General features: G+C 47.1%; 1 protein-coding gene across 1 annotated transcript in view; it reads right to left on the reverse strand.

Moving 5' to 3' along the window:
• Positions 1-24,977, reverse strand: part of LOC115170218 (guanine nucleotide-binding protein G(olf) subunit alpha) — a gene marked incomplete in the record, with an annotated part of 102,178 nt that overhangs the window by 30,388 nt on the left and 46,813 nt on the right. Inside the window, 1 exon segment of the mRNA XM_029726611.1 lies at positions 14,224-14,321. Within this exon segment, the coding sequence (XP_029582471.1) occupies positions 14,224-14,321 (98 nt within the window).

The raw sequence follows: 24,977 nt of genomic DNA on the forward strand, positions 1-24,977 counted from the left end.
GGTCTGGTATAGAGAAGAACATCCACTGGGTCTGGTATAGAGAAGAACATCCACTGGGTCTGGTATAGAGAAGAACATCCACTGGGTCTGGTATAGAGAAGAACATCCACTGGGTCTGGTATAGAGAGGAACATCCACTGGGTCTGGTATAGAGAGGAACATCCACTGGGTCTGGTATAGAGAAGAACATCCACTGGGTCTGGTATAGAGAAGAACATCCACTGGGTCTGGTATAGAGAAGAACATCCACTGGGTCTGGTATAGAGAGGAACATCCACTGGGTCTGGTATAGAGAAGAACATCCACTGGGTCTGGTATAGAGAAGAACATCCACTGGGTCTGGTATAGAGAAGAACATCCACTGGGTCTGGTATAGAGAAGAACATCCACTGGGTCTGGTATAGAGAAGAACATCCACTGGGTCTGGTATAGAGAAGAACATCCACTGGGTCTGGTATAGAGAAGAACATCCACTGGGTCTGGCATAGAGAAGAACATCCACTGGGTCTGGCATAGAGAAGAACATCCACTGGGTCTGGTATAGAGAAGAACATCCACTGGGTCTGGTATAGAGAAGAACATCCACTGGGTCTGGCATAGAGAAGAACATCCACTGGGTCTGGAACCGATAGTATGGAGGTGTTCACTACTTCTTCTCGCTCCCTCTCCCCCGCTCCCTCCCCCTCGCTCGCTACCTCCCCCGTTCCCCCTCCGCTACCTCCCGCTACCTCCCCCGTTCCCCCTCCCGCTACCTCCCCCGTTCCCCCTCCCGCTACCTCCCCCGTTCCCCCTCCCGCTACCTCCCCCGTTCCTCCTCGCTCAACAGTGGTTGTGGTTGAACTGTAACTGTATGTAGGACTAGTCCTTATAGGTTCTCCTCCCATCCCAAAGTGATTTTGCATCATCTAGTTGAGTAAACACACACACACACACACACACACACACACACACACACACACACACACACACACACACACACACACACCAAAAAAACATTCCGTGCTCTGAGAAATGATGAATGTGCACAGACACACAAAGGTTTCCGTTAGGAAAACGTGACGCCGGACAACGTGACCCGCGAAGACTTTAAATTTACCGGGCCATTTGAGAAATGTACCTGACCCATATGCGTTGGGTACATAACCCATCAGGGCATCCCACCCGCGGTGCTCAGAATGACAGGGCATCCCACCCGCGGTGCTCAGAATGACAGGGCATCCCACCCGCGGTGCTCAGAATGACAGGGCATCCCACCCGCGGTGCTCAGAATGACAGAAATCACAGGGCATCCCACCCGCGGTGCTCAGAATGACAGGGCATCCCACCCACGGTGCTCAGAATGACAGGGCATCCCACCCGCGGTGCTCAGAATGACAGGGCATCCCACCCACGGTGCTCAGAATGACAGACAGAAATGACAGGGCATCCCACCCGCGGTGCTCAGAATGACAGGGCATCCCACCCGCGGTGCTCAGAATGACAGAAATCACAGGGCATCCCACCCGCGGTGCTCAGAATGACAGGGCATCCCACCCGCGGTGCTCAGAATGACAGGGCATCCCACCCGCGGTGCTCAGAATGACAGAAATCACAGGGCATCCCACCCGCGGTGCTCAGAATGACAGGGCATCCCACCCACGCTGCTCAGAATGACAGAAATCACAGGGCATCCCACCCGCGGTGCTCAGAATGACAGGGCATCCCACCCGCGGTGCTCAGAATGACAGGGCATCCCACCCGCGGTGCTCAGAATGACAGAAATCACATTTACATGCAACTCATGTAATGGAACAAACAATCGAACGAAATGTTTAAAAAAAAACACTCGTCAAAATGGCGGGAATTGTAAACATGTAACAACTACAATAGGTTGCCAGTGTGACTAAGATTGTGCCTTTGACTTCCGGACAACAAAAGAAAGTTGATATGAAAATCAATAGAAAAGGAGAGAAACGGCATAGCGTGGGTTCAATTTTATTTATTTTTCCTCTTTTTAATCCCAGCCCCCGTCCCCGCAGGAGGCCTTTTGCCTTTTGGTAGGCCGTCATTGTAAATAAGAATTTGTTCTTAAACTGACTTGCCTACTAAAATAAAGATTAAATTAAAAAAGGGAAGTAAATTAATATAAATGTGGCAAATAATATAATTTATCCTGGCTATAGAGAAAGAAATAAAACCATTTAAAATACTTCACCAGAAAGCATGACTTGGCCACAGAGGAATCGAGGATCATTAGAATCTAAAATATTAGACTAATAATAATAATAATAATAATAATAATAATAATAATAATAATAATAATAATTGCTCGGGTAGCGTTTATTGCTTATTGAGTTACGGCTGTCAGTGAAAAACACCTCATGTGAAGATAGTGTCTTGAATATAATTTAAAATGTTGAGACAAGAAGAAAGGGAGGGGTGAAGATATAGACCAGTCTTCTCTCTCCAGAACGACTCAGCAGGGCAGGGGTGTGTGGTGAAGATATAGACCAGTCTTCTCTCTCCAGAACGACTCAGCAGGGCAGGGGTGTGTGGTGAAGATATAGACCAGTCTCTCTCTCCAGAACGACTCAGCAGGGCAGGGGTGTGTGGTGAAGATATAGACCAGTCTCTCTCTCCAGAACGACTCAGCAGGGCAGGGGTGTGTGGTGAAGATATAGACCAGTCTCTCTCTCCAGAACGACTCAGCAGGGCAGGGGTGTGTGGTGAAGATATAGACCAGTCTTCTCTCTCCAGAACGACTCAGCAGGGCAGGGGTGTGTGGTGAAGATATAGACCAGTCTCTCTCTCCAGAACGACTCAGCAGGGCAGGGGTGTGTGGTGAAGATATAGACCAGTCTCTCTCTCCAGAACGACTCAGCAGGGCAGGGGTGTGTGGTGAAGATATAGACCAGTCTCTCTCTCCAGAACGACTCAGCAGGGCAGGGGTGTGTGGTGAAGATATAGACCAGTCTCTCTCTCCAGAACGACTCAGCAGGGCAGGGGTGTGTGGTGAAGATATAGACCAGTCTTCTCTCTCCAGAACGACTCAGCAGGGCAGGGGTGTGTGGTGAAGATATAGACCAGTCTCTCTCTCCAGAACGACTCAGCAGGGCAGGGGTGTGTGGTGAAGATATAGACCAGTCTCTCTCTCCAGAACGACTCAGCAGGGCAGGGGTGTGTGGTGAAGATATAGACCAGTCTCTCTCTCCAGAACGACTCAGCAGGGCAATTTTCAGAGCCACTTTATCAATTTAGCTGCATCACTGTGCCTTCCTCAGAGCCACTTTATCAATTTAGCTGCATCACTGTGCCTTCCTCAGAGCCACTTTATCAATTTAGCTGCATCACTGTGCCTTCCTCAGAGCCACTTTATCAATTTAGCTGCATCACTGTGCCTTCCTCAGAGCCACTTTATCAATTTAGCTGCATCACTGTGCCTTCCTCAGAGCCACTTTATCAATTTAGCTGCATCACTGTGCCTTCCTCAGAGCCACTTTATCAATTTAGCTGCCAATGGATCACGGTGTATCAATGAGTCCATACAGCAGAGGCTGGATCACAGTGTAGTGCTGTAATGTGTCCATACATCCAGAGGCTGGATCACGGTGTAGTGTTGTAATGTGTCCATACATCCAGAGGCTGGATCACGGTGTAGTGCTGTAATGTGTCCATACATCCAGAGACTGGATCACGGTGTAGTGTTGTAATGTGTCCATACATCCAGAGACTGGATCACGGTGTAGTGTTGTAATGTCTCCATACATCCAGAGGCTGGATCACGGTGTAGTGCTGTAATGTGTCCATACATCCAGAGGCTGGATCACGGTGTAGTGTTGTAATGTGTCCATACATCCAGAGGCTGGATCACGGTGTAGTGTTGTAATGTGTCCATACATCCAGAGGCTGGATCACGGTGTAGTGTTGTAATGTGTCCATACATCCAGAGGCTGGATCACGGTGTAGTGCTGTAATGTGTCCATACATCCAGAGGCTGGATCACGGTGTAGTGTTGTAATGTGTCCATACATCCAGAGGCTGGATCACAGTGTAGTGTTGTAATGTGTCCATACATCCAGAGACTGGATCACGGTGTAGTGTTGTAATGTGTCCATACATCCAGAGGCTGGATCACGGTGTAGTGTTGTAATGTGTCCATACATCCAGAGGCTGGATCACGGTGTAGTGTTGTAATGTGTCCATACATCCAGAGGCTGGATCACGGTGTAGTGTTGTAATGTGTCCATACAGCAGAGGCTGTATCACAGTGTAGTGTTGTAATGTGTCCATACATCCAGAGGCTGGATCACGGTGTAGTGTTGTAATGTGTCCATACATCCAGAGGCTGGATCACGGTGTAGTGCTGTAATGTGTCCATACATCCAGAGGCTGGATCACGGTGTAGTGTTGTAATGTGTCCATACATCCAGAGACTGGATCACGGTGTAGTGCTGTAATGTGTCCATACATCCAGAGGCTGGATCACGGTGTAGTGTTGTAATGTGTCCATACATCCAGAGGCTGGATCACGGTGTAGTGTTGTAATGTCTCCATACAGCAGAGGCTGGATCACGGTGTAGTGTTGTAATGTGTCCATACATCCAGAGGCTGGATCACGGTGTAGTGTTGTAATGTCTCCATACAGCAGAGGCTGGATCACGGTGTAGTGTTGTAATGTCTCCATACAGCAGAGGCTGGATCACGGTGTAATGTGTCCATACAGCAGAGGCTGGATCACGGTGTAATGTGTCCATACATCCAGAGGCTGGATCACGGTGTAGTGCTGTAATGTGTCCATACATCCAGAGGCTGGATCACGGTGTAGTGCTGTAATGTGTCCATACATCCAGAGGCTGGATCACGGTGTAGTGTTGTAATGTGTCCATACATCCAGAGGCTGGATCACGGTGTAGTGCTGTAATGTGTCCATACATCCAGAGGCTGTATCCAGCCGTGATTGGGAGTCCCATAGGGCGGCGCATAATTGGCCCAGCGTCGTCCGTGGTAGGCCGTCATTGTAAATAAGAATTTGTTCCTAACTGACTTGCCTTAGTTAAATAAACACACCCAAAACATTAGGAGCACCTGCTCATTCCATGACAGACTGACCAGGTGAATCCAGGTGAAAGCTATGATCCCTTATTGATGTCACTTGTTAAATCCGCATCAAATCAGTACAGATGAAGGGAAGGAAATTGGTTAAAGAAGGATGTTTAAGCCTTGAGACAATTGAGACATGGATTGTGAATGTGTGCCATTCAGAGGGTGAATGGGCAAGACAAAAGACGTATGTGTCTTTGAACAGGGTATGGTAGTTGGTGCCAGGAGCACCGGTTTGAGGGTGTCAAGAACTGCAAAGCTGCTGGGTTTTTCACGCTCAACAGTTTCCTGTGTATGTTAAGAATGGTCCACCACCCAAAAAGACATCCAGCCAACTTGACCAACAGTGGGAATAATTGGAGTCAACATGGGCAAGCATCACCGTGGAACGCTTTCGACACCTTGTAGAGTCCATGCCCGACAAATTGAGGCTGTTCTGAGGACAAAAGAGTTTTGCAAATCAATATCAGTTAGGTGTTCCTAATGTTTTGGGGTAGTGACCCTGACTTTGAATACCACCTCGCAAGGAAAACAGTACAGGCTAGGAGAACAGAGAGCAGGCCAGCTAGGAGAAGAGAGTACAGGCTAGCTAGGAGAACAGGCTAGCTAGGAGAACAGGCTAGCTAGGAGAACAGGCTAGCTAGGAGAACAGGCTAGCTAGGAGAAGAGAGTACAGGCTAGCAAAGAGAAGAGGCTAGCTAGGAGAGCAGGCCAGCTAGGAGAAGAGAGTACAGGCTAGCTAAGAGAAGAGAGTACAGGCTAGCTAGGAGAAGAGAGAACAGGCTAGCTAAGAGAAGAGAGTACAGGCTAGCTAGGAGAACAGGCTAGCTAGGAGAAGAGAGAACAGGCTAGCTAGGAGAACAGGCTAGCTAGGAGAAGAGAGTACAGGCTAGCAAAGAGAGAACAGGCTAGCTAGGAGAAGAGAGTACAGGCTAGCTAGGAGAACAGGCTAGCTAGGAGAACAGGCTAGCTAGGAGAAGAGAGTACAGGCTAGCTAGGAGAACACGCTAGCTAGGAGAAGAGAGAACAGGCTAGCTAGGAGAAGAGAGAACAGGCCACCTAAGAGAAGAGAGTACAGGCTAGCTAGGAGAACACGCTAGCTAGGAGAAGAGAGAACAGGCTAGCTAGGAGAAGAGAGTACAGGCCACCTAAGAGAAGAGAGTACAGGCTAGCTAGGAGAACACGCTAGCTAGGAGAACAGGCTAGCTAGGAGAAGAGAGTACAGGCTAGCTTGGAGAAGATAGTACAGGCTAGCTAGGAGAAGAGAGTACATGCTAGCTAGGAGAAGAGAGAACAGGCTAGCTTGGAGAAGATAGTACAGGCTAGCTAGGAGAAGAGAGTACATGCTAGCTAGGAGAAGAGAGAACAGGCTAGCTAGGAGAAGAGAGTACAGGCTAGCTAAGAGAAGAGAGTACAGGCTAGCTAGGAAAAGAGAGAACAGGCTAGCTAAGAGAAGAGAGTACAGGCTAGCTAGGAGAACAGGCTAGCTAGGAGAAGAGAGAACAGGCTAGCTAGGAGAAGAGAGAACAGGCTAGCTAGGAGAAGAGAGAACAGGCTAGCTAGGAGAAGAGAGTACAGGCTAGCTAAGAGAAGAGAGTACAGGCTAGCTAGGAGAACAGGCTAGCTAGGAGAAGAGAGAACAGGCTAGCTAGGAGAAGAGAGTACAGGCTAGCTAGGAGAACAGGCTAGCTAGGAGAACAGGCTAGCTAGGAGAAGAGAGAACAGGCTAGCTAGGAGAAGGGAGAACAGGCTAGCTAGGAGAACAGGCTAGCTAGGAGAACAGGCTAGCTAGGAGAAGAGAGTACAGGCTAGCTAGGAGAAGAGAGAACAGGCTAGCTAAGAGAAGAGAAGAGAGAACAGGCTAGCTAAGAGAAGAGAGACCAGGCTAGCTAGGAGAAGAGAGAACAGGCTAGCTAGGAGAAGAGAGAACAGGCTAGCTTGGAGAAGAGAGAACAGGCTAGCTTGGAGAAGAGAGAACAGGCTAGCTAGGAGAACAGGCTAGCTAGGAGAAGAGAGAACAGGCTAGCTAGGAGAACAGGCTAGCTAGGAGAACAGGCTAGCTTGGAGAAGAGAGTACAGGCTAGCTTGGAGAAGAGAGTACAGGCTAGCTAGGAGAACAGGCTAGCTAGGAGAAGAGAGAACAGGCTAGATTGGAGAAGAGAGAACAGGCTAGCTAGGAGAACAGGCTAGCTTGGAGAAGAGAGTACAGGCTAGCTAAGAGAAGAGAGTACAGGCTAGCTAGGAGAAGAGAGAACAGGCTAGCTTGGAGAAGAGAGTACAGGCTAGCTAGGAGAACAGGCTAGCTAGGAGAAGAGAGAACAGGCTAGCTAGGAGAAGAGAGAACAGGCTAGCTAGGAGAAGAGAGAACAGGCTAGCTAGGAGAAGAGAGTACAGGCTAGCTAAGAGAAGAGAGTACAGGCTAGCTAGGAGAACAGGCTAGCTAGGAGAAGAGAGAACAGGCTAGCTAGGAGAAGAGAGTACAGGCTAGCTTGGAGAAGATAGTGCAGGCTAGCTAGGAGAAGAGAGTACATGCTAGCTAGGAGAAGAGAGAACAGGCTAGCTAGGAGAAGAGAGTACAGGCTAGCTAAGAGAAGAGAGTACAGGCTAGCTAGGAGAAGAGAGAACAGGCTAGCTAAGAGAAGAGAGTACAGGCTAGCTAGGAGAACAGGCTAGCTAGGAGAAGAGAGAACAGGCTAGCTAGGAGAACAGGCTAGCTAGGAGAAGAGAGTACAGGCTAGCAAAGAGAGAACAGGCTAGCTAGGAGAAGAGAGTACAGGCTAGCTAGGAGAACAGGCTAGCAAAGAGAGAACAGGCTAGCTAGGAGAAGAGAGAACAGGCTAGCTAGGAGAAGAGAGTACAGGCTAGCTAAGAGAAGAGAGTACAGGCTAGCTAGGAGAACAGGCTAGCTAGGAGAAGAGAGAACAGGCTAGCTAGGAGAAGAGAGTACAGGCTAGCTAGGAGAACAGGCTAGCTAGGAGAACAGGCTAGCTAGGAGAAGAGAGAACAGGCTAGCTAGGAGAAGAGAGTACAGGCTAGCTAGGAGAAGGGAGAACAGGCTAGCTAGGAGAACAGGCTAGCTAGGAGAACAGGCTAGCTAGGAGAAGAGAGTACAGGCTAGCTAGGAGAAGAGAGAACAGGCTAGCTAAGAGAAGAGAAGAGAGAACAGGCTAGCTAAGAGAAGAGAGAACAGGCTAGCTTGGAGAAGAGAGAACAGGCTAGCTAGGAGAACAGGCTAGCTAGGAGAAGAGAGAACAGGCTAGCTTGGAGAAGAGAGAATAGGCTAGCTAGGAGAACAGGCTAGCTAGGAGAACAGGCTAGCTTGGAGAAGAGAGTACAGGCTAGCTTGGAGAAGAGAGTACAGGCTAGCTAGGAGAACAGGCTAGCTAGGAGAAGAGAGAACAGGCTAGCTTGGAGAAGAGAGAACAGGCTAGCTAGGAGAACAGGCTAGCTTGGAGAAGAGAGTACAGGCTAGCTTGGAGAAGAGAGTACAGGCTAGCTAGGAGAACAGGCTAGCTAGGAGAAGAGAGTACATGCTAGCTAAGAGAAGAGAGTACAGGCTAGCTAGGAGAAGAGAGAACAGGCTAGCTTGGAGAAGAGAGTACAGGCTAGCTAGGAGAAGAGAGTACAGGCTAACTAGGAGAACAGGCTAGCTAGGAGAACAGGCTAGCTAGGAGAACAGGCTAGCTAGGAGAAGAGAGAACAGGCTAGCTAGGAGAAGAGAGAACAGGCTAGCTAGGAGAAGAGAGAACAGGCTAGCTAGGAGAACAGGCTAGCTAGGAGAACAGGCTTGCTAGGAGAACAGGCTAGCTAGGAGAACAGGCTAGCTAGGAGAACAGGCTAGCTAGGAGAACAGGCTAGCTAGGAGAACAGGCTAGCTAGGAGAAGAGAGAACAGGCTAGCTAGGAGAAGAGAGAACAGGCTAGCTAGGAGAACAGGCTAGCTAAGAAAGGAGAGAACAGGCTAGCTAGGAGAAGAGAGAACAGGCTAGCTAGGAGAACAGGCTAGCTAGGAGAAGAGAGAACGGGCTAGCTAGGAGAACAGGCTAGCTAGGAGAACAGGCTAGCTAGGAGAACAGGCTAGCTAGGAGAACAGGCTAGCTAGGAGAAGAGAGAACAGGCTAGCTAGGAGAACAGGCTAGCTAGGAGAAGAGAGAACAGGCTAGCTAGGAGAACAGGCTAGCTAGGAGAACAGGCTAGCTAGGAGAAGAGAGAACAGGCTAGCTAGGAGAAGAGAGAACAGACTAGCTAGGAGAAGAGAAAACAGGCTAGCTAGGAGAACAGGCTAGCTAGGAGAACAGGCTAGCTAGGAGAACAGGCTAGCTAGGAGAAGAGAGAACAGGCTAGCTAGGAGAACAGGCTAGCTAGGAGAACAGGCTAGCTAGGAGAAGAGAGAACAGGCTAGCTAGGAGAAGAGAGAACAGGCTAGCTTGGAGAAGAGAGAACAGGCTAGCTAGGAGAAGAGAGAACAGGCTAGCTAGGAGAAGAGAGAACAGGCTAGCTAGGAGAAGAGAGTACAGGCTAGCTAGGAGAAGAGAGAACAGGCTAGCTAGGAGAAGAGAGTACAGGCTAGCTAGGAGAAGAGAGTACAGGCTAGCTAGGAGAACAGGCTAGCTAGGAGAAGAGAGTACAGGCTAGCTAGGAGAAGAGAGTACAGGCTAGCTAGGAGAACAGGCTAGCTAAGAGAAGAGAGTACAGGCTAGCTAGGAGAAGAGAGTACAGGCTAGCTAGGAGAACAGGCTAGCTAAGAGAAGAGAGTACAGGCTAGCTAGGAGAAGAGAGAACAGGCTAGCTAAGAGAACAGGGAATGGGCTAGAGAAGGGAACAGGGAGAGGGACTGCCTGCCTGCCTGCCTGCCTGACAATAGGCACCATTCTTAAGCTTCTCTGCCCCAGGCGGCTGACGGAGTCCCGTGACCACACCACCCCATCACCAGAGATATCACCAGACACAGCCCTACCACTACACCATCACCAGAGGTATCACCAGACACAGCACTACACCATCACCAGAGGTATCACCAGACACAGCACTACACCATCACCAGAGGTATCACCAGACACAGCCCTACCACTACACCATCACCAGAGGTATCACCAGACACAGCCCTACCACTACACCATCACCAGAGATATCACCAGACACAGGCCTACCACTACACCATCACCAGAGGTATCACCAGACACAGCCCTACCACTACACCATCACCAGAGGTATCACCAGACACAGCCCTACCACTACACCATCACCAGAGGTATCACCGGACACAGCCCTACCACTACACCATCACCAGAGATATCACCAGACACAGCCCTACCACTACACCATCACCAGAGGTATCACCAGACACAGCCCTACCAATACACCATCACCAGAGGTATCACCGGACACAGCCCTACCACTACACCATCACCAGAGATATCACCAGACACAGCCCTACCACTACACCATCACCAGAGGTATCACCGGACACAGCCCTACCACTACACCATCACCAGAGATATCACCAGACACAGCCCTACCACTACACCCCACCCCCTACTCTAGCCCCATCCCCAGCTAAGATTGTCTTGTGGCACACAGGAGACCCAAGGTCAAACCCAGTCAAATGGGAAAACACGCGTGTGTGTGCGTGCTCGTACAATGTACATTATATAATTAATATATATATATATATATATATATATATATATATATATATAATTAATATATAATTAATATATAAATAGTGTTTGCACACCTGCCTGGGTTTAAGCCTGGGATGGAATGAGAACGAACCACAGATCACATTCAAATACTGCAACACTATTAGGTGGAATGTGATTTGTGGCTGCCTGAACAGGCAACTGTTGTTGTCTTCAAGACCATGTTCATTTGCTTTAACTCTAGTGTCTCATGTGTACATGTGGGACACAACAAGAAAGAAGCTAAACACACACAGTTCCCTTTCTCACTCACTCCCGCCACACATATGTACTGACTGCCCACACAAGCTACCGTCAGGAATACAGAAAACACAGATAAAAACATATCTAACTGATACACAAGCTACCGTTAGGACTATAGAAAACACAGATAAAAACATATCTGACAGATACACAAGCTACCGTTAGGACTACAGAAAACACAGATAAAAACATATCTAACTGACAGATACACAAGCTACTGTTAGGACTACAGAAAACACAGATAAAAACATATCTAACTGACTGCCCACACAAGCTACCGTTAGGACTACAGAAAACACAGATAAAAACATATCTAACTGACTGCCCACACAAGCTACCGTTAGGACTACAGAAAACACAGATAAAAACATATCTAACTGACTGCCCACACAAGCTACCGTTAGGACTACAGAAAACACAGATAAAAACATATCTGACAGATACACAAGCTACCGTCAGGACTACAGAAAACACAGATAAAAACATATCTGACAGATACACAAGCTACATTCCTTGACAAATGACAACAGTTTTATCACTAATTCCAAATGGACTGGTTGATCAAAAGTAGGAAACCATGTGTTCTAACAACGAGCTGCAATTTTGGAATAACTGTCCTGTCTATTTTCCGCTTATGCTACTTTGCAAACTACTAGTGCCATTTAGAATTGGTTAGCCTAGTGTAACCGATGTGAAATGGCTAGCTAGTTAGCGGTGGTGCGCGCTAAAAGCGTTTCAAATCGGTGACATCACTCGCTCTGAGACCTTGAAGTAATTGTTCCCCTTGCTCTGCAAGGGCCGTGGCTTTTGTGGCGCGATGGGTAACGATGCTTCGTGGGAGGCAGTTGTTGATGTGTGCAGAGGGTCCCTGGTTCAAGCCCAGGTTGGGGCGAAGAGAGGGACGGAAGCTAAACTGTTACACTATTTTATAACCCCCCTTAACATAGACAGGTTCCACACTAAAAATATGCAAAAACAGTTTGAAAAAGAGTGTATTTTCATCTGAATCTTTAAACCTAGGCCTACTCACCAACTCGACATCCTGGGCATAATTCATCCCCATACAGGGTTCAATGTGGAATTGTTCCTCCATTTAGAAAAGTTCAAGGAACAGGCAGAATAATCTAAATTGATTGTCTGTTTATCGAAGAAGAAAATAAATATATATATTTCGGTTTGTAACCATGAAAAGAGACCAGTTTCAAAGGATCACTCTTTGAATTTCACACAGGCAACTTTATTCATTTAGAAGAAATATTCTGTTCCATTTTATTCTGTGATATTACATCATGTATTTATTTATTTTCTGGTGTCTTGACCATGATAAGGGCTCAGGAAATTAGAGTCTTGTCTGATAAATGTACAAAACAAGGCTATGCCACGTTATAATATAACCAGTTGATATTACGCTTTAAATAAATTAAATCTTAAACGGCACTTGCTTTTTTTATTGACTAAATATACACTGAGTCTACGAAACATTAAGAACACCTGCTCTTTCCATGGCAGACTGACCAGGTGAATCCAGGTGAAAGATATGATCCCCTATTGAGGTCAATTGTTGAATCCACTTCAAATCAGTGTAGATGAAGGGGAGGAGACAAGTTAAAGAAGGATTGTTAAGCATAGAGACCATTGAGACATGGATTGTGTACCTCTATACCAGGACTTCTATAGCAGGACCTCCAGAGCAGGCTGTGTCAGAGGAAGACCCTAAAGATTGTCAAAGACTCCAGCCACTCTAGTCATAGACTGTTCTCTCTGCTACCGCACGGCAAGCGGTACCGGAGCGCTAAGTCTAGGTCCAAGAGGCTTCTTAACAGCTTCTACCCCCAAGCCATAAGACTCCTGAACATCTAAACAAATGGCTACCCAGACTATTTGCATTGCCCCCCCTCTCCACACCACTGCTACTCTCTGTTGTCATCTATGCATAGTCACTTTAATAACTCTACCTACATGTACATACTACCTCAACTAACCGGTGCCCCCGCACATTGTTTCTGTACCGGTACCCAAATCAAATGTATTTATAAAGCCCTTCTTACATCAGCTGATATCTCAAAGTGCTGTACAGAAACCCAGCCTAAAACCCCAAACAGCAAGCAATGCAGGTGTAGAAGCACGGTGGCTAGGAAAAACTCCCTAGGAAGGCCAAAACCTAGGAAGAAACCTAGAGAGGAACCAGGCTATGAGGGGTGGCCAGTCCTCTTCTGGCTGTTCTGGGTGGAGAGGAACCAGGCTATGAGGGGTGACCAGTCCTCTTCTGGCTGTGCTGGGTGGAGAGGAACCAAGCTATGAGGGGTGACCAGTCCTCTTCTGGCTGTTCTGGGTGGAGAGGAACCAGGCTATGAGGGGTGACCAGTCCTCTTCTGGCTGTGCTGGGTGGAGAGGAACCAGGCTATGAGGGGTGACCAGTCCTCTTCTGGCTGTGCTGGGTGGCACAGCCACTCACTATTGTTATATTACTGCTGCTCTTTAATGACTTGTTACTGTTATTGCTTCTTCTTATCCATACTTTTTTGAAACTGCATTGTTGGTTAAGGGGCTTGTAAGGTCTACTACACCTGTTGTATTCAGCATTTCACTGTAAGGTCTACTACACCTGTTGTATTCAGCATTTCACTGTGAGGTCTACTACACCTGTTGTATTCAGCATTTCACTGTGAGGTCTACTACACCTGTTGTATTCAGCATTTCACTGTGAGGTCTACTACACCTGTTGTATTCAGCATTTCACTGTGAGGTCTACTACACCTGTTGTATTCAGCATTTCACTGTGAGGTCTACTACACCTGTTATATTCAGCCTTTCACTGTGAGGTCTACTACACCTGTTGTATTCAGCATTTCACTGTTAGGTCTACTACACCTGTTGTATTCAGCATTTCACTGTGAGGTCTACTACACCTGTTGTATTCAGCATTTCTTTAGGAGCTCCTCCCACAACCAACTGACAGCTAGGATTCACTTTAGGAGCTCCTCCCACAACCAACCGACAGCTAGGATTCACTTTAGGAGCTCCTCCCACAACCAACCGACAGCTAGGATTCACTTTAGGAGCTCCTCCCACAACCAATCGACAGCTAGGATTCACTTTAGGAGCTCCTCCCACAACCAACCGACAGCTAGGATTCACTTTAGGAGCTCCTCCCACAACCAACCGAACCAACAATGCTTTGTGCTGGAGACAGAACTTACTATTGTGCACAGTCGATGAGCTGGTACTCGTTGGATCTCTCGAAGCACGCCTTCACACCCTCGTCGTCCCACAGCTTCTTGGCGTGATCAAAGAACTCCTGGACAGAGGGTAGAGAGAAGAAAGGAGGTTAGGAGATGACCAGACATCACAAACAAATCAATGACGTTGTATTAGGATAAACTACAGGTGTTTATGAAGGGCAAACCACACACACACACACACACACACACACACACACACACACACACACGTTTAGTGACTACAAGCTTATTTAAACAGAGCCATTCAAACTTCACAACCTGTATGAAGCCCACCACTGTGTAGACAGCGACTGGCATTCATTTATACCACCAGTGGCATTCAAACTTTTTCAGCGGGGATCCCATTTTTACCATCCGAAATTCCAGCAACTCCACCCCAAATATAATGACACAACTTTCAAATTTTTTTTTTGAATTTTTTTTTGAATTTTTTTTTTTTAAATCGCTACATTTAGATTTTCACATTAACAAATAACCTTAAATTAATTACACTTTCATCTCTCCTATCAAAATTACGAGAACCAATACACACATTTATTCAATAAAATTATATGTCTCTAATTCTTTCTGAATAACGTTTGTATTATTGTACCATAAAATAAACTGTAGTCTTAATTCTTGATTTCACCCCAATTTGAATACCACATATTCATACTGTTACATTTAGTCATTTAGCAGACGCTCTTATCCAGAGCGACTTACAGTAGTGAATGCATACATTTCATACATTTTTTCCCCCCCGTACTGGTCCCCCGTGGGAATCGAACCCACAACCCTGGTGTTGCAAACACCATGCTCTACCAACTGAGCCACACGGGACCATAATCTATAGATACTGTAGCTACATTTGGGAAAATATTCCGTTCCGTTTTATTCTGTGATATGACATTACGTTTTTTCCCCCCCTTCTATAAAATGTGTTCAGGAAATAACAGTCCCTTGTCTGCTAAATGAACACACAACAAGACTATGCCACGCTTTACTATAACCAGTGGATACTAAAGTTTCAATAAGTTAATCTTAAATGGCACTTGCTTTTTTATTGACAAAATATACACATCCTCTACAGTACCGTACCTCCAACCCCAGCCTCCCCTCCCTACCGTACCTTCAACCCCAGCCTCCCCTCCCTACCGCACCTCCAACCCCAGCCTCCCCTCCCTACAGTACCTCCAACCCCAGCCTCCCCTCCCTACAGTACCTCCAACCCCAGCCTCCCCTCCCTACAGTACCTCCAACCCCAGCCTCCCCTCCCTACCGTACCTCCAACCCCAGCCTCCCCTCCCTACAGTACCTCCAACCCCAGCCTCCCCTACCTACAGTACCTCCAACCCCAGCCTCCCCTCCCTACAGTACCTCCAACCCCAGCCTCCCCTCCCTACAGTACCTCCAACCCCAGCCTCCCCTCCCTACCGTACCTCCAACCCCAGCCTCCCCTCCCTACAGTACCTCCAACCCCAGCCTCCCCTCCCTACAGTACCTCCAACCCCAGCCTCCCCTCCCTACAGTACCTCCAACCCCAGCCTCCCCTCCCTACAGTACCTCCAACCCCAGCCTCCCCTCCCTACAGTACCTCCAACCCCAGCCTCCCCTCCCTACAGTACCTCCAATCCCAGCCTTCACTCCCTACAGTACCTCCAACCCCAGCCTCCCCTCCCTACCGTACCTCCAACCCCAGCCTCCCCTCCCTACAGTACCGTACCTCCAACCCCAGCCTCCCCTCCCTACAGTACCGTACCTCCAACCCCAGCCTCCCCTCCCTACAGTACCGTACCTCCAACCCCAGCCTCCCCTCCCTACCGCACCTCCAACCCCAGCCTCCCCTCCCTACAGTACCTCCAACCCCAGCCTCCCCTCCCTACAGTACCTCCAACCCCAGCCTCCCCTCCCTACAGTACCTCCAACCCCAGCCTCCCCTCCCTACAGTACCTCCAACCCCAGCCTCCCCTCCCTACAGTACCTCCAACCCCAGTCTCCCCTACTGTACCATGTCTCACAGTTTCAATGCAGAGAACACCTTGGTTTGGGGGGGAAAACAGAGAGAGAGAGACAGAGACACAGAGAGACAGAGAGAGAAAGAGGCAGACAGATAGAGAGACAGACAGAGAGAGAGAGACAGAGATCTGACTCCTGGGGGCTCTTTCCACAGAGCCGTGTGACAGTGGGTTGCTGAATACATGTAGTGTTACTGCTGCTGCAGTGCCCTAAAGAACTGCTGCTCTCTCTCACACACACACACACACACACACACACACACACACACACACACACACATTTAACTAAAGTTATTTACAAAAAATCTAACCTTAACCACACTGCTAACCTTAAATTAAGACCAAAAAAAAGCACATTTTTGTTTTCATACAATTTTAAGATTTTGCCAATTTAACTTTGCAGCTGGCCCATCTGTCGCTCAACTTCTGCCACCAGGACAAAACTCATGACAATAGACATGAACCTGCAGTTTGGGTGACTTCTCCCTTGGAGAGAGCATAGGTCAGGGGTCGTCAAACATTCTGGGGCCAAGGACCCCTTTTGTGTTCGCAAATTCATCAGGGAAACCCTAATAAATCAGAACACAACGGTTAGATAAAAACACAAATCGTCACCAGCCACGTCGGCGGTTAACCTGTATATTTCAGCAGCCACGTCGGCGGTTAACCTGTACATTTCAGCAGCACCGTCGGCGGTTAACCTGTACATTTCAGCAGCCACGTCAGCGGTTAACCTGTACATTTCAGCAGCACCGTCGGCGGTTAACCTGTACATTTCAGCAGCCACGTCGGCGGTTAACCTGTACATTTCAGCAGCACCGCCGGCGGTTAACCTGTACATTTCAGCAGCCACGTCGGCGGTTAACCTGTACATTTCAGCAGCACCGTCGGCGGCGGTTAACATGTACATTTCAGCAGCACCGTCGGCGGCGGTTAACATGTACATTTCAGCAGCACCGTCGGCGGCGGTTAACCTGTACATTTCAGCAGCACCGTCGGCGGTTAACCTGTACATTTCAGCAGCACCGTCGGCGGTTAAACTGTACATTTCAGCAGCACCGTCGGCGGGTGGTCAGGGCTCTACAGTGGGAGCATTTCACTTGTATTTGTTAATACCCTTTGTGCTGTTGTCTGTGCCCAATAATGTTGTACCATGCTGTGTTGTCATGTTGTGTTGCTACCTTGCTGTGTTGTTATGTTGTGTTGCTACCATGCTGTGTTGTCATGCTGTGTTGCTACCATGCTGTGTTGTCATGTGTTGCTACCATGCTGTGTTGCTACCATGCTGTGTTGCTACCATGCTGTGTTGCTACCATGCTGTGTTGCTACCATGCTGTGTTGCTACCATGCTGTGTTGCTACCATGCTGTGTTGCTGCCTTGCTATGTTGTTGTCTTAGGTCTCTCTTTATGTGGTGTGGTGTTGTCTCTCTTGTCGTGATGTGTGTTTTGTCCTACATTTATTTATGTAGGACAAAAGGCCTCCTGTCCCTGCAGGAGGCCTTTTGCCTTTTGGTAGGCCGTCATTGTAAATAAGAATTGGTTCTTAACTGACTTGCCTAATTAAATTTAAAAAAATAAGCACAAATAGTTAAGAATGATCACATTTATTTTAATATAAAATGCTGCAGTCGCTGTTTTCAAAGTATTTCTGCCATTTTGTTTCATAGCTGGTAAATTCTCACAAAGTCAAAGAACTAGGAATCCTGTATAGCCTTTTCCACCTCACGCTGCTACACTCCCTGGCTGGGGGCACCTGAAGAGCTGAGGGAAAGATCTCTTTTTAGAAGCACTGTGCACAGGCATACAAGTTGGTCTACTGAAGTATGACACGGTCTTTGTGTTTATTGGCTATTTACGTTGTTTTGTTCACAAGCTAGGTTTTTTTTTATATATGAGTTTTCAACTGCTAGAGAAGAGAAGACAACACTTCTACTAGTCAGATTCAATGTCACATGACTCGAGTCGCATAACCTCCCGCCCTTAAAAGGTGCAGGTTTTGCACAGGCAGAAATCCAAGAAAACCTGGTTCAGTCCGCTTTCCACCAGAGTCTGGGAGTCGAATTCACCTTTCAGCAGGACAACAACATAAAACACAAGGCCAAATCGAGTTGCTTACCAAGAAGACAGTGAATGCTCCTGAGCAGTCGAATTATAGTTTTGACTTAAAATCCACTTGAAAATCTACAGCAAGACTTGAAAATGGTTGTCAAGCAATGATCAACAAAGCACTTGAAAGAGCTTGAAGAATTTTGAAAAGTATTAAAAAAAATTAAATAAAAAATGGGCAAATGTTACACAATCCAGGTGTGGAAAGCTCTTAAGAGACTTACCCAGAAATGTGATTCTAACAATGTATTGACTTTGGAGTTTAATACTTATTTTTTAGTATTTTTTTTTTTTTATATTTTTTTTACAAAAATGTTAGAATTTATTTTCACTTTGTCAAAGTATTTTTTGTTGATCATTGACAAAAAAAAAGAGAAAATTAAATCCATTTTAATCCCAATTTGTAAAACAACATGTGGGGGGGAAAGCAAGGGGTGTAAATACTTCCTGAAAGCCCTGTACGTGGGCCTCAATAAAAAGATAATGAGGAAGGAACTACATAGACGGCTGTTTTATAACTGTGTCATAACTAGGCCTGTCACAAATTTGATTTGGAGACGACTTAAAATATTAAGCAATTGACCGTAAAAAAAAAAAAAACGCTATAAAGTGATTATGTAGCATACTCATATCATGGCCATTTTAACTTGCTAACATTCAATTAGTTTAAATATGATTTTGGATGAAACCAAAAAATAAAAATAAGCTGAGCTCTGGGGGAGGGGGGAGAGGAGCAGGGGACGAAGTGTGTAACCAGTTTGGGTGTGGCACAGAGGTAGAGACAGAAAGTAGCCAAACCGACTCGCTCTAAGCTAGACAAACTTGTTGCTGCCATTGGTTATCTTGCTCAGCCCTAATTGATGTGCTCTCTGTCACCTGGAGCTGCATGGCAAATTGTCCAGGAACACAAGGAAAGCACAAAAGGGCCCTTCCATCTCTGACGGGGCCAAAATGTATCTCTGTTACTGTATCCAGAGGACTGACTATTGTGACAGAATAATCGCTATATTATCCATGTCTGTTATCGGACATGTTCTCTGAGGAGAACCCTGATGCTATCTATATGGATGGATGTGTGATCTCTGTGGTAACATGATCTCTGAGGATAACTCTGATGCTATCTATATGGATGTGTGAGCTCTGTGGTAACATGATCTCTGAGGATAACTCTGATGCTATCTATATGGATGTGTGATCTCTGTGGTAACTTGTATCTGGACAGGGTGAACTCTAAATGACTACTCAAAAGAAAAAGGAGTTCTGTCTTCTCTGGAATGATGTGTTATTTACAACGGCCCTCCACACAAGCCTTTAATGCTGTGACACCCTGTAGAGATTGGGCCTTGGGTGGTCAGTACACTGTAAACTTGGTATCGTTTGATTGGGTTGAGAAGGTTTCTTCTTCTTCTTGTTGTTGCAGTGTGCATAGCCGTATTAGGTGCATTACCGCCACCTACTGGACTGGAGTCTGATGAGACTACAGAGGTGTTCTAGAATGTTCCCTCTAGTCGACATGAATGAGGAAGTACAGCTACGTGGACAACTGTTTGTTATCAGTAAATTGGAGAGGGTGAAACTCAACAACAACAACAAAAAATCGCAGGGGTGCGATCATTGCCTCCAGAGTGGCGCAGCGGTCTAAGGCACAGCATCTCAGTGCTAGAGGCGTCACTGCAGACCCTGGTTAGATTCCGGTCTGTATCACAACCGGCCGTGATCGGGAGCCCCTTAGGGCGACGCACACTTGGCCCAGCGTCGTCTGGGTTAGGGGAGGCCGGGGGGAGGCCGGGGGAGGCCGGGGGAGGCCGGGGGGAGGCCGGGGGAGGCCGGGGGGAGGCCGGGGGAGGCCGGGGGGAGGCCGGGGGGAGGCCGGGGGGAGGCCGGGGGGAGGCCGGGGGAGGCCGGGGGGAGGCCGGGGGGAGGCCGGGGGAGGCCGGGGGGAGGCCGGGGGAGGGCCGGGGGAGGCCGGGGGAGGGGGGGAGGCCGGGGGTAGGCCGGGGGTTGGCCGGGGGTAGGCCGGGGGTTGGCCGGGGGTTGGCCGGGGGTTGGCCGGGGGTAGGCCGGGGGTTGGCCGGGGGTTGGCCGGGGGTTGGCCGGGGGTTGGCCGGGGGTTGGCCGGGGTTAGGCCGTCAATGTAAATAAGAATTTGTTCTCAACTGACTTGCCTAGTTAAATAAAGGTTAAATAAAAGACAAAACATTATTCTGAGCGTTTTGATGTTCATAAGCTTGACAGTGAAGGAGGACGTGATCTGTAGTTTCTGCTGCTGGATAGTTAGGACAACACAGGTTCATGTCCTATCTTTTGGTGAGAGTGACTGAGGCCATTTTGTCCAATTTGCAGGCGGGTTCTTATGGTTTCTGATCGTCTTGAGAGTCCTTTGTGGTTATTGCTGATTCAAAACCGGTAGATGGAGTACAGATACCTTCCTACCCCCTTCTGTCCATTTGTCTGTGATTTTGATTCTGATGAATTACTCATTACCTCACAGGTTAGTTTAATATACCTCCACCAGGAGGCCCTCACAGGTTAGTTTAATATACCTCCACCAGGAGGCCCTCACAGGTTAATTGAATATACCTCCACCAGGAGGCCCTCACAGGTTAGTTTAATGTACCTCTACCAGGACGCCCTCACAGGTTAGTTTAATATACCTCCACCAGGAGGCCCTCACAGGTTAGTTTAATATACCTCCACCAGGAGGCCCTCACAGGTTAGTTTAATATACCTCCACCAGGAGGCCCACACAGGTTAGTTTAATATACCTCCACCAGGAGGCCCACACAGGTTAATTTAATATACCTCCACCAGGAGGCCCACACAGGTTAATTTAATATACACTACCGGTCAAAAGTTTTAGATCTCCTAAACATTCAAGGGTTTTTCTTTATTTTCTACATTGTAGAATAATAGTGAAGACATCAAAACTATGAAATAACACGTATGGAATCATGGAGTAACCAAAAAAGTTATATTTGAGATTCTTCAAAGTAGCCACCCTTTGCCTTGATGACAGTTTTGCACACTCTTGGCATTCTCTCAACTAGCTTCATCAGGTTGTCACCTGGAATGCATTTCAATTAACAGGTGTGCCTTGTTAAAAGTGAATTTGTGGAATTTCTTTCCTTCTTAATGTGTTTGAGCCAATCAGTTGTGTTGTGACAAGGTAAGGGTGGTATACTGAAGATAGCCCTATTTGGTAAAATACCAAGTCCATATTATGACAAGAACAACTCAAATAAGCAAAGAGAAACAACAGTCCATTATTGCTTTAAGACATGAAGGTCAGTCAATACGGAACATTTCAAGAACTTTGAAAGTTTCTTCAAGCGCAGTCGCAAAAACCATCCAGCGCTATGATGAAACTGGCTCTAATGAGGACCGCCACAGGAAAGGAAGACCCAGAGTTACTTTGATAAAATATACTTTGTACCACTACTAAAGGACACCAATAATAATAATAAACTTACTTGGGCCCAGAATCACGAGCAATGGACATTAGACTGCTGGAAATCTGTCCTTTGGTCTGATGAGTCCAAATTGGAGATTTTTGGTTCTAACTGCCGTGTCTTTGTGAGACGCAGTGTAGGTGAACGGATGATCTCTGGTTCCCACCGTGAAGCATGGAGGAGGAGGTGTGATGGTGTGGGGGTGCTTTGCTGGTGACACTGTCTGTGATTTATTTAGAAATCAAGGCACACTTAACCAGCATGGCTACCACAGCATTCTGCAGCGATACACCATCCCATCTGGTTTGGGCTTAGTGGGACTATCATTTGTTTTTCAACAGGACAATGACCCAACGCACCTCCAGGCTGAGTAAGGGCTATTTGACCAAGAAGGACAGTGATGGAATAAAATTTGATTTGATGCGCTGCATCAGATGACCTGGCCTCCACAATCCCCCGACCTCAACCAAATTCAGATGGTTTGGGATGAGCCAGAACGCAGAGTGAAGGAAAAGCAGCCAACAAGTGCTCAGCACATGTGGGAACTCCTCCAAGATTTTTGGAAAAGCATTCCAGGTGAAGCTGGTTGAGAGAATGCCAAGAGTGTTCAAAGCTGTCATCAAGGCAATGGGTGGCTAACTTAAACAAATCAAAATATATTTCAGGTTCTTCAACACATTTTTGGTTACTACATGATTCCATATGTGTTATTTCAAAGTGTTGATGTCTTCACTATTATTCTACTATGTAGAAAATAGTAAAAATAAATAAAAACACTTGGCTGCGTAGGTGTTCTAAAACTTTTGACCGGTAGTGTATTTCAAATTTTGACATTGGAACTATGGTATTAATGTTGTCATGTATGACTCCTTCATCTGGTTCCCAGACACCCCACGCCAGACGGGACCCAACCGAGGAACCCCCACGCCAGACGGGACCCAACCGAGGAACCCCACGCCAGACGGGACCCAACCGAGGAACCCCCACGCCAGACGGGACCCAACCGAGGAACCCCCACGCCAGACGGGACCCAACCGAGGAACCCCCACGCGAGACAGGACCCAACCGAGGAACCCCCGCGCCAGACGGACCCAACCAAGGAACCCCCACGCCAGACGGGACCCAACCGAGGCACCCCCACGCCAGACGGGACCCAACCGAGGCACCCCCACGCGAGATTACACCATCGGACGTTATAAATGGAATGGAGATCTGTCTCGTGTCCTGTCCTGTTCTGGGCATCATATGCAATCTCTTTGTTCATGCATTGTCTTCTAAGAAACCTTAGGATCTTAAAATGTCTAGAAGTATGCTTTGTAATAGTTGTTAATGTTTTTGTAACCTAAGCGTTATGCCTTGTATGTGAAACCATTCCTTTTACCAAGTCATTATATAATACCTGCTTTCATATTCGCTCCTCATGACCATCCCTTGATCTAAGTCAGCTAAACTCATAATACTTGATAGCACATGGTTTAACTGTAGTATCTTGTTATTTATCTTATAGAGCCAGAGAAATATTTTAAAATGGGCTGATTGCTTAGTCTCATTACGAGTCGCATGAGATGTATACACTCAGTGCATTCAGAAAGTATTCAGACACCTTCCCTTTTTCCACATTTTGTTACTTTACAGTCTTATTCTCAAATTGATTAAAAAAAATATATAATCCATCTACACACAATACCACATAATGACAAAGCAACATTTTTTGTAAATGTAAAAAAAAATAAAACAGTAATACCTTCGTTACATAACTATTCAGACCCTTTGCTATGAGACTCAACATTGAGCTCAGATGCATCCTGTTTCCATTGATCATCCTTGATGTTTCTACAACTTGATTGGAGTCCACCTGTGGTAAATTCAATTGATTGGACATGATTTGGAAAGGCACACACCTGTCTATATAAGGTCCCACAGTTGACAGTGCATGTCAGAGCAAAAACCAAGCCATGAGGTCGAAGGAATTGTCCGTAGAGCTCCGAGACAAGATTGTGTCGAGGCACAGATCCGGGGAAGGGTACCAAAAAAAATGTCTGAAGCATTGAAGGTCCCCAAGAACACAGTGGCCTACATCATTCTTAAATGGAAGAAGTTTGGTTCCACCAAGACTCTTCCTAGAACTGGCCGCCTGGCCAAACTAAGCAATCTGGGGAGAAGGGCCTTGGTCAGGGAAGTGACCAAGAACCTGATGGTCACTCTAGAATTCCTCTGTGGAGATAGGAGAACCTTCCAGAAGGGCAATCATCTCTTCAGCACTCCCCCAATCAGGCCATTATGGTCGTGACCAGACGGAAGCCACTCCTCAGTAAAAGGCACATGACAGCCCTCTTGGAGTTTGCCAAAAGGCACTTAAAGGACTCTCACACAACGAGAAACAAGATTCTCTGGTCTGATGAAACCAAGATTGAACTCTTTGGCCTGAATGCCAAGCGTCACTTCTGGAAGAAACCTGGCACCATCCCTACAGTGAAGCATGGTGGTGGCAGCATCATGTTGTGGGGATGTTTTTCAGCAGCAGGGACTGGGAGACTAGTCAGGATCGATGTAAAGATGAATGGCACAAAGTACAGAGATCCTTGATGAAAACCTGCTCCAGAGCGCTCAGGACCTCAGACTGGGGCAAAGGTTCACCTTCCAACAGGACAATGACCCTAAGCACACAGCCAAGACAACGCATGAGTGGCTTCGGGACAAGTCTCTGAATGTCCTTGAGTGGCCCAGCCAGAGCCCTGACTTGAACCCGATCAAACATCTCTGGAGAGACCTGAAAATAGCTGTGCAGCGACGCTCCCCATCCAACCTGACAGAGCTTGAGAGAATAAGCAGAGAAGAATGGGAGAAACTCCCCAAATACAGGTCTGACAAGCTTGTAGCGTCATACCCAAGAAGACTCAAGTCTGTAATCACTACCAAAGGTTCTTCAACAAAGTATTGAGCAAAGGTGTCTGAATACTTATGTAAATGTGATATTTCAGTGTTACATTTTTTATAAATTTGCTAACATTTCTATAAACCGGTTTTGCTGGGGGGGACTATTTAATCACTTTTAGAACAAGGCTGTAAGAAAATGTGGGAAAAGTCAAGGGGGTCTGAAAACTTTACAAATGCACTGTATATCATATTCTGTTTATCAAATATTACCCAGTACAGTAGTGC

The sequence above is a fragment of the Salmo trutta genome, chromosome 31 (assembly GCF_901001165.1).
Source record: "Salmo trutta chromosome 31, fSalTru1.1, whole genome shotgun sequence".
In the NCBI taxonomy this organism is placed as follows: domain Eukaryota; kingdom Metazoa; phylum Chordata; class Actinopteri; order Salmoniformes; family Salmonidae; genus Salmo; species Salmo trutta.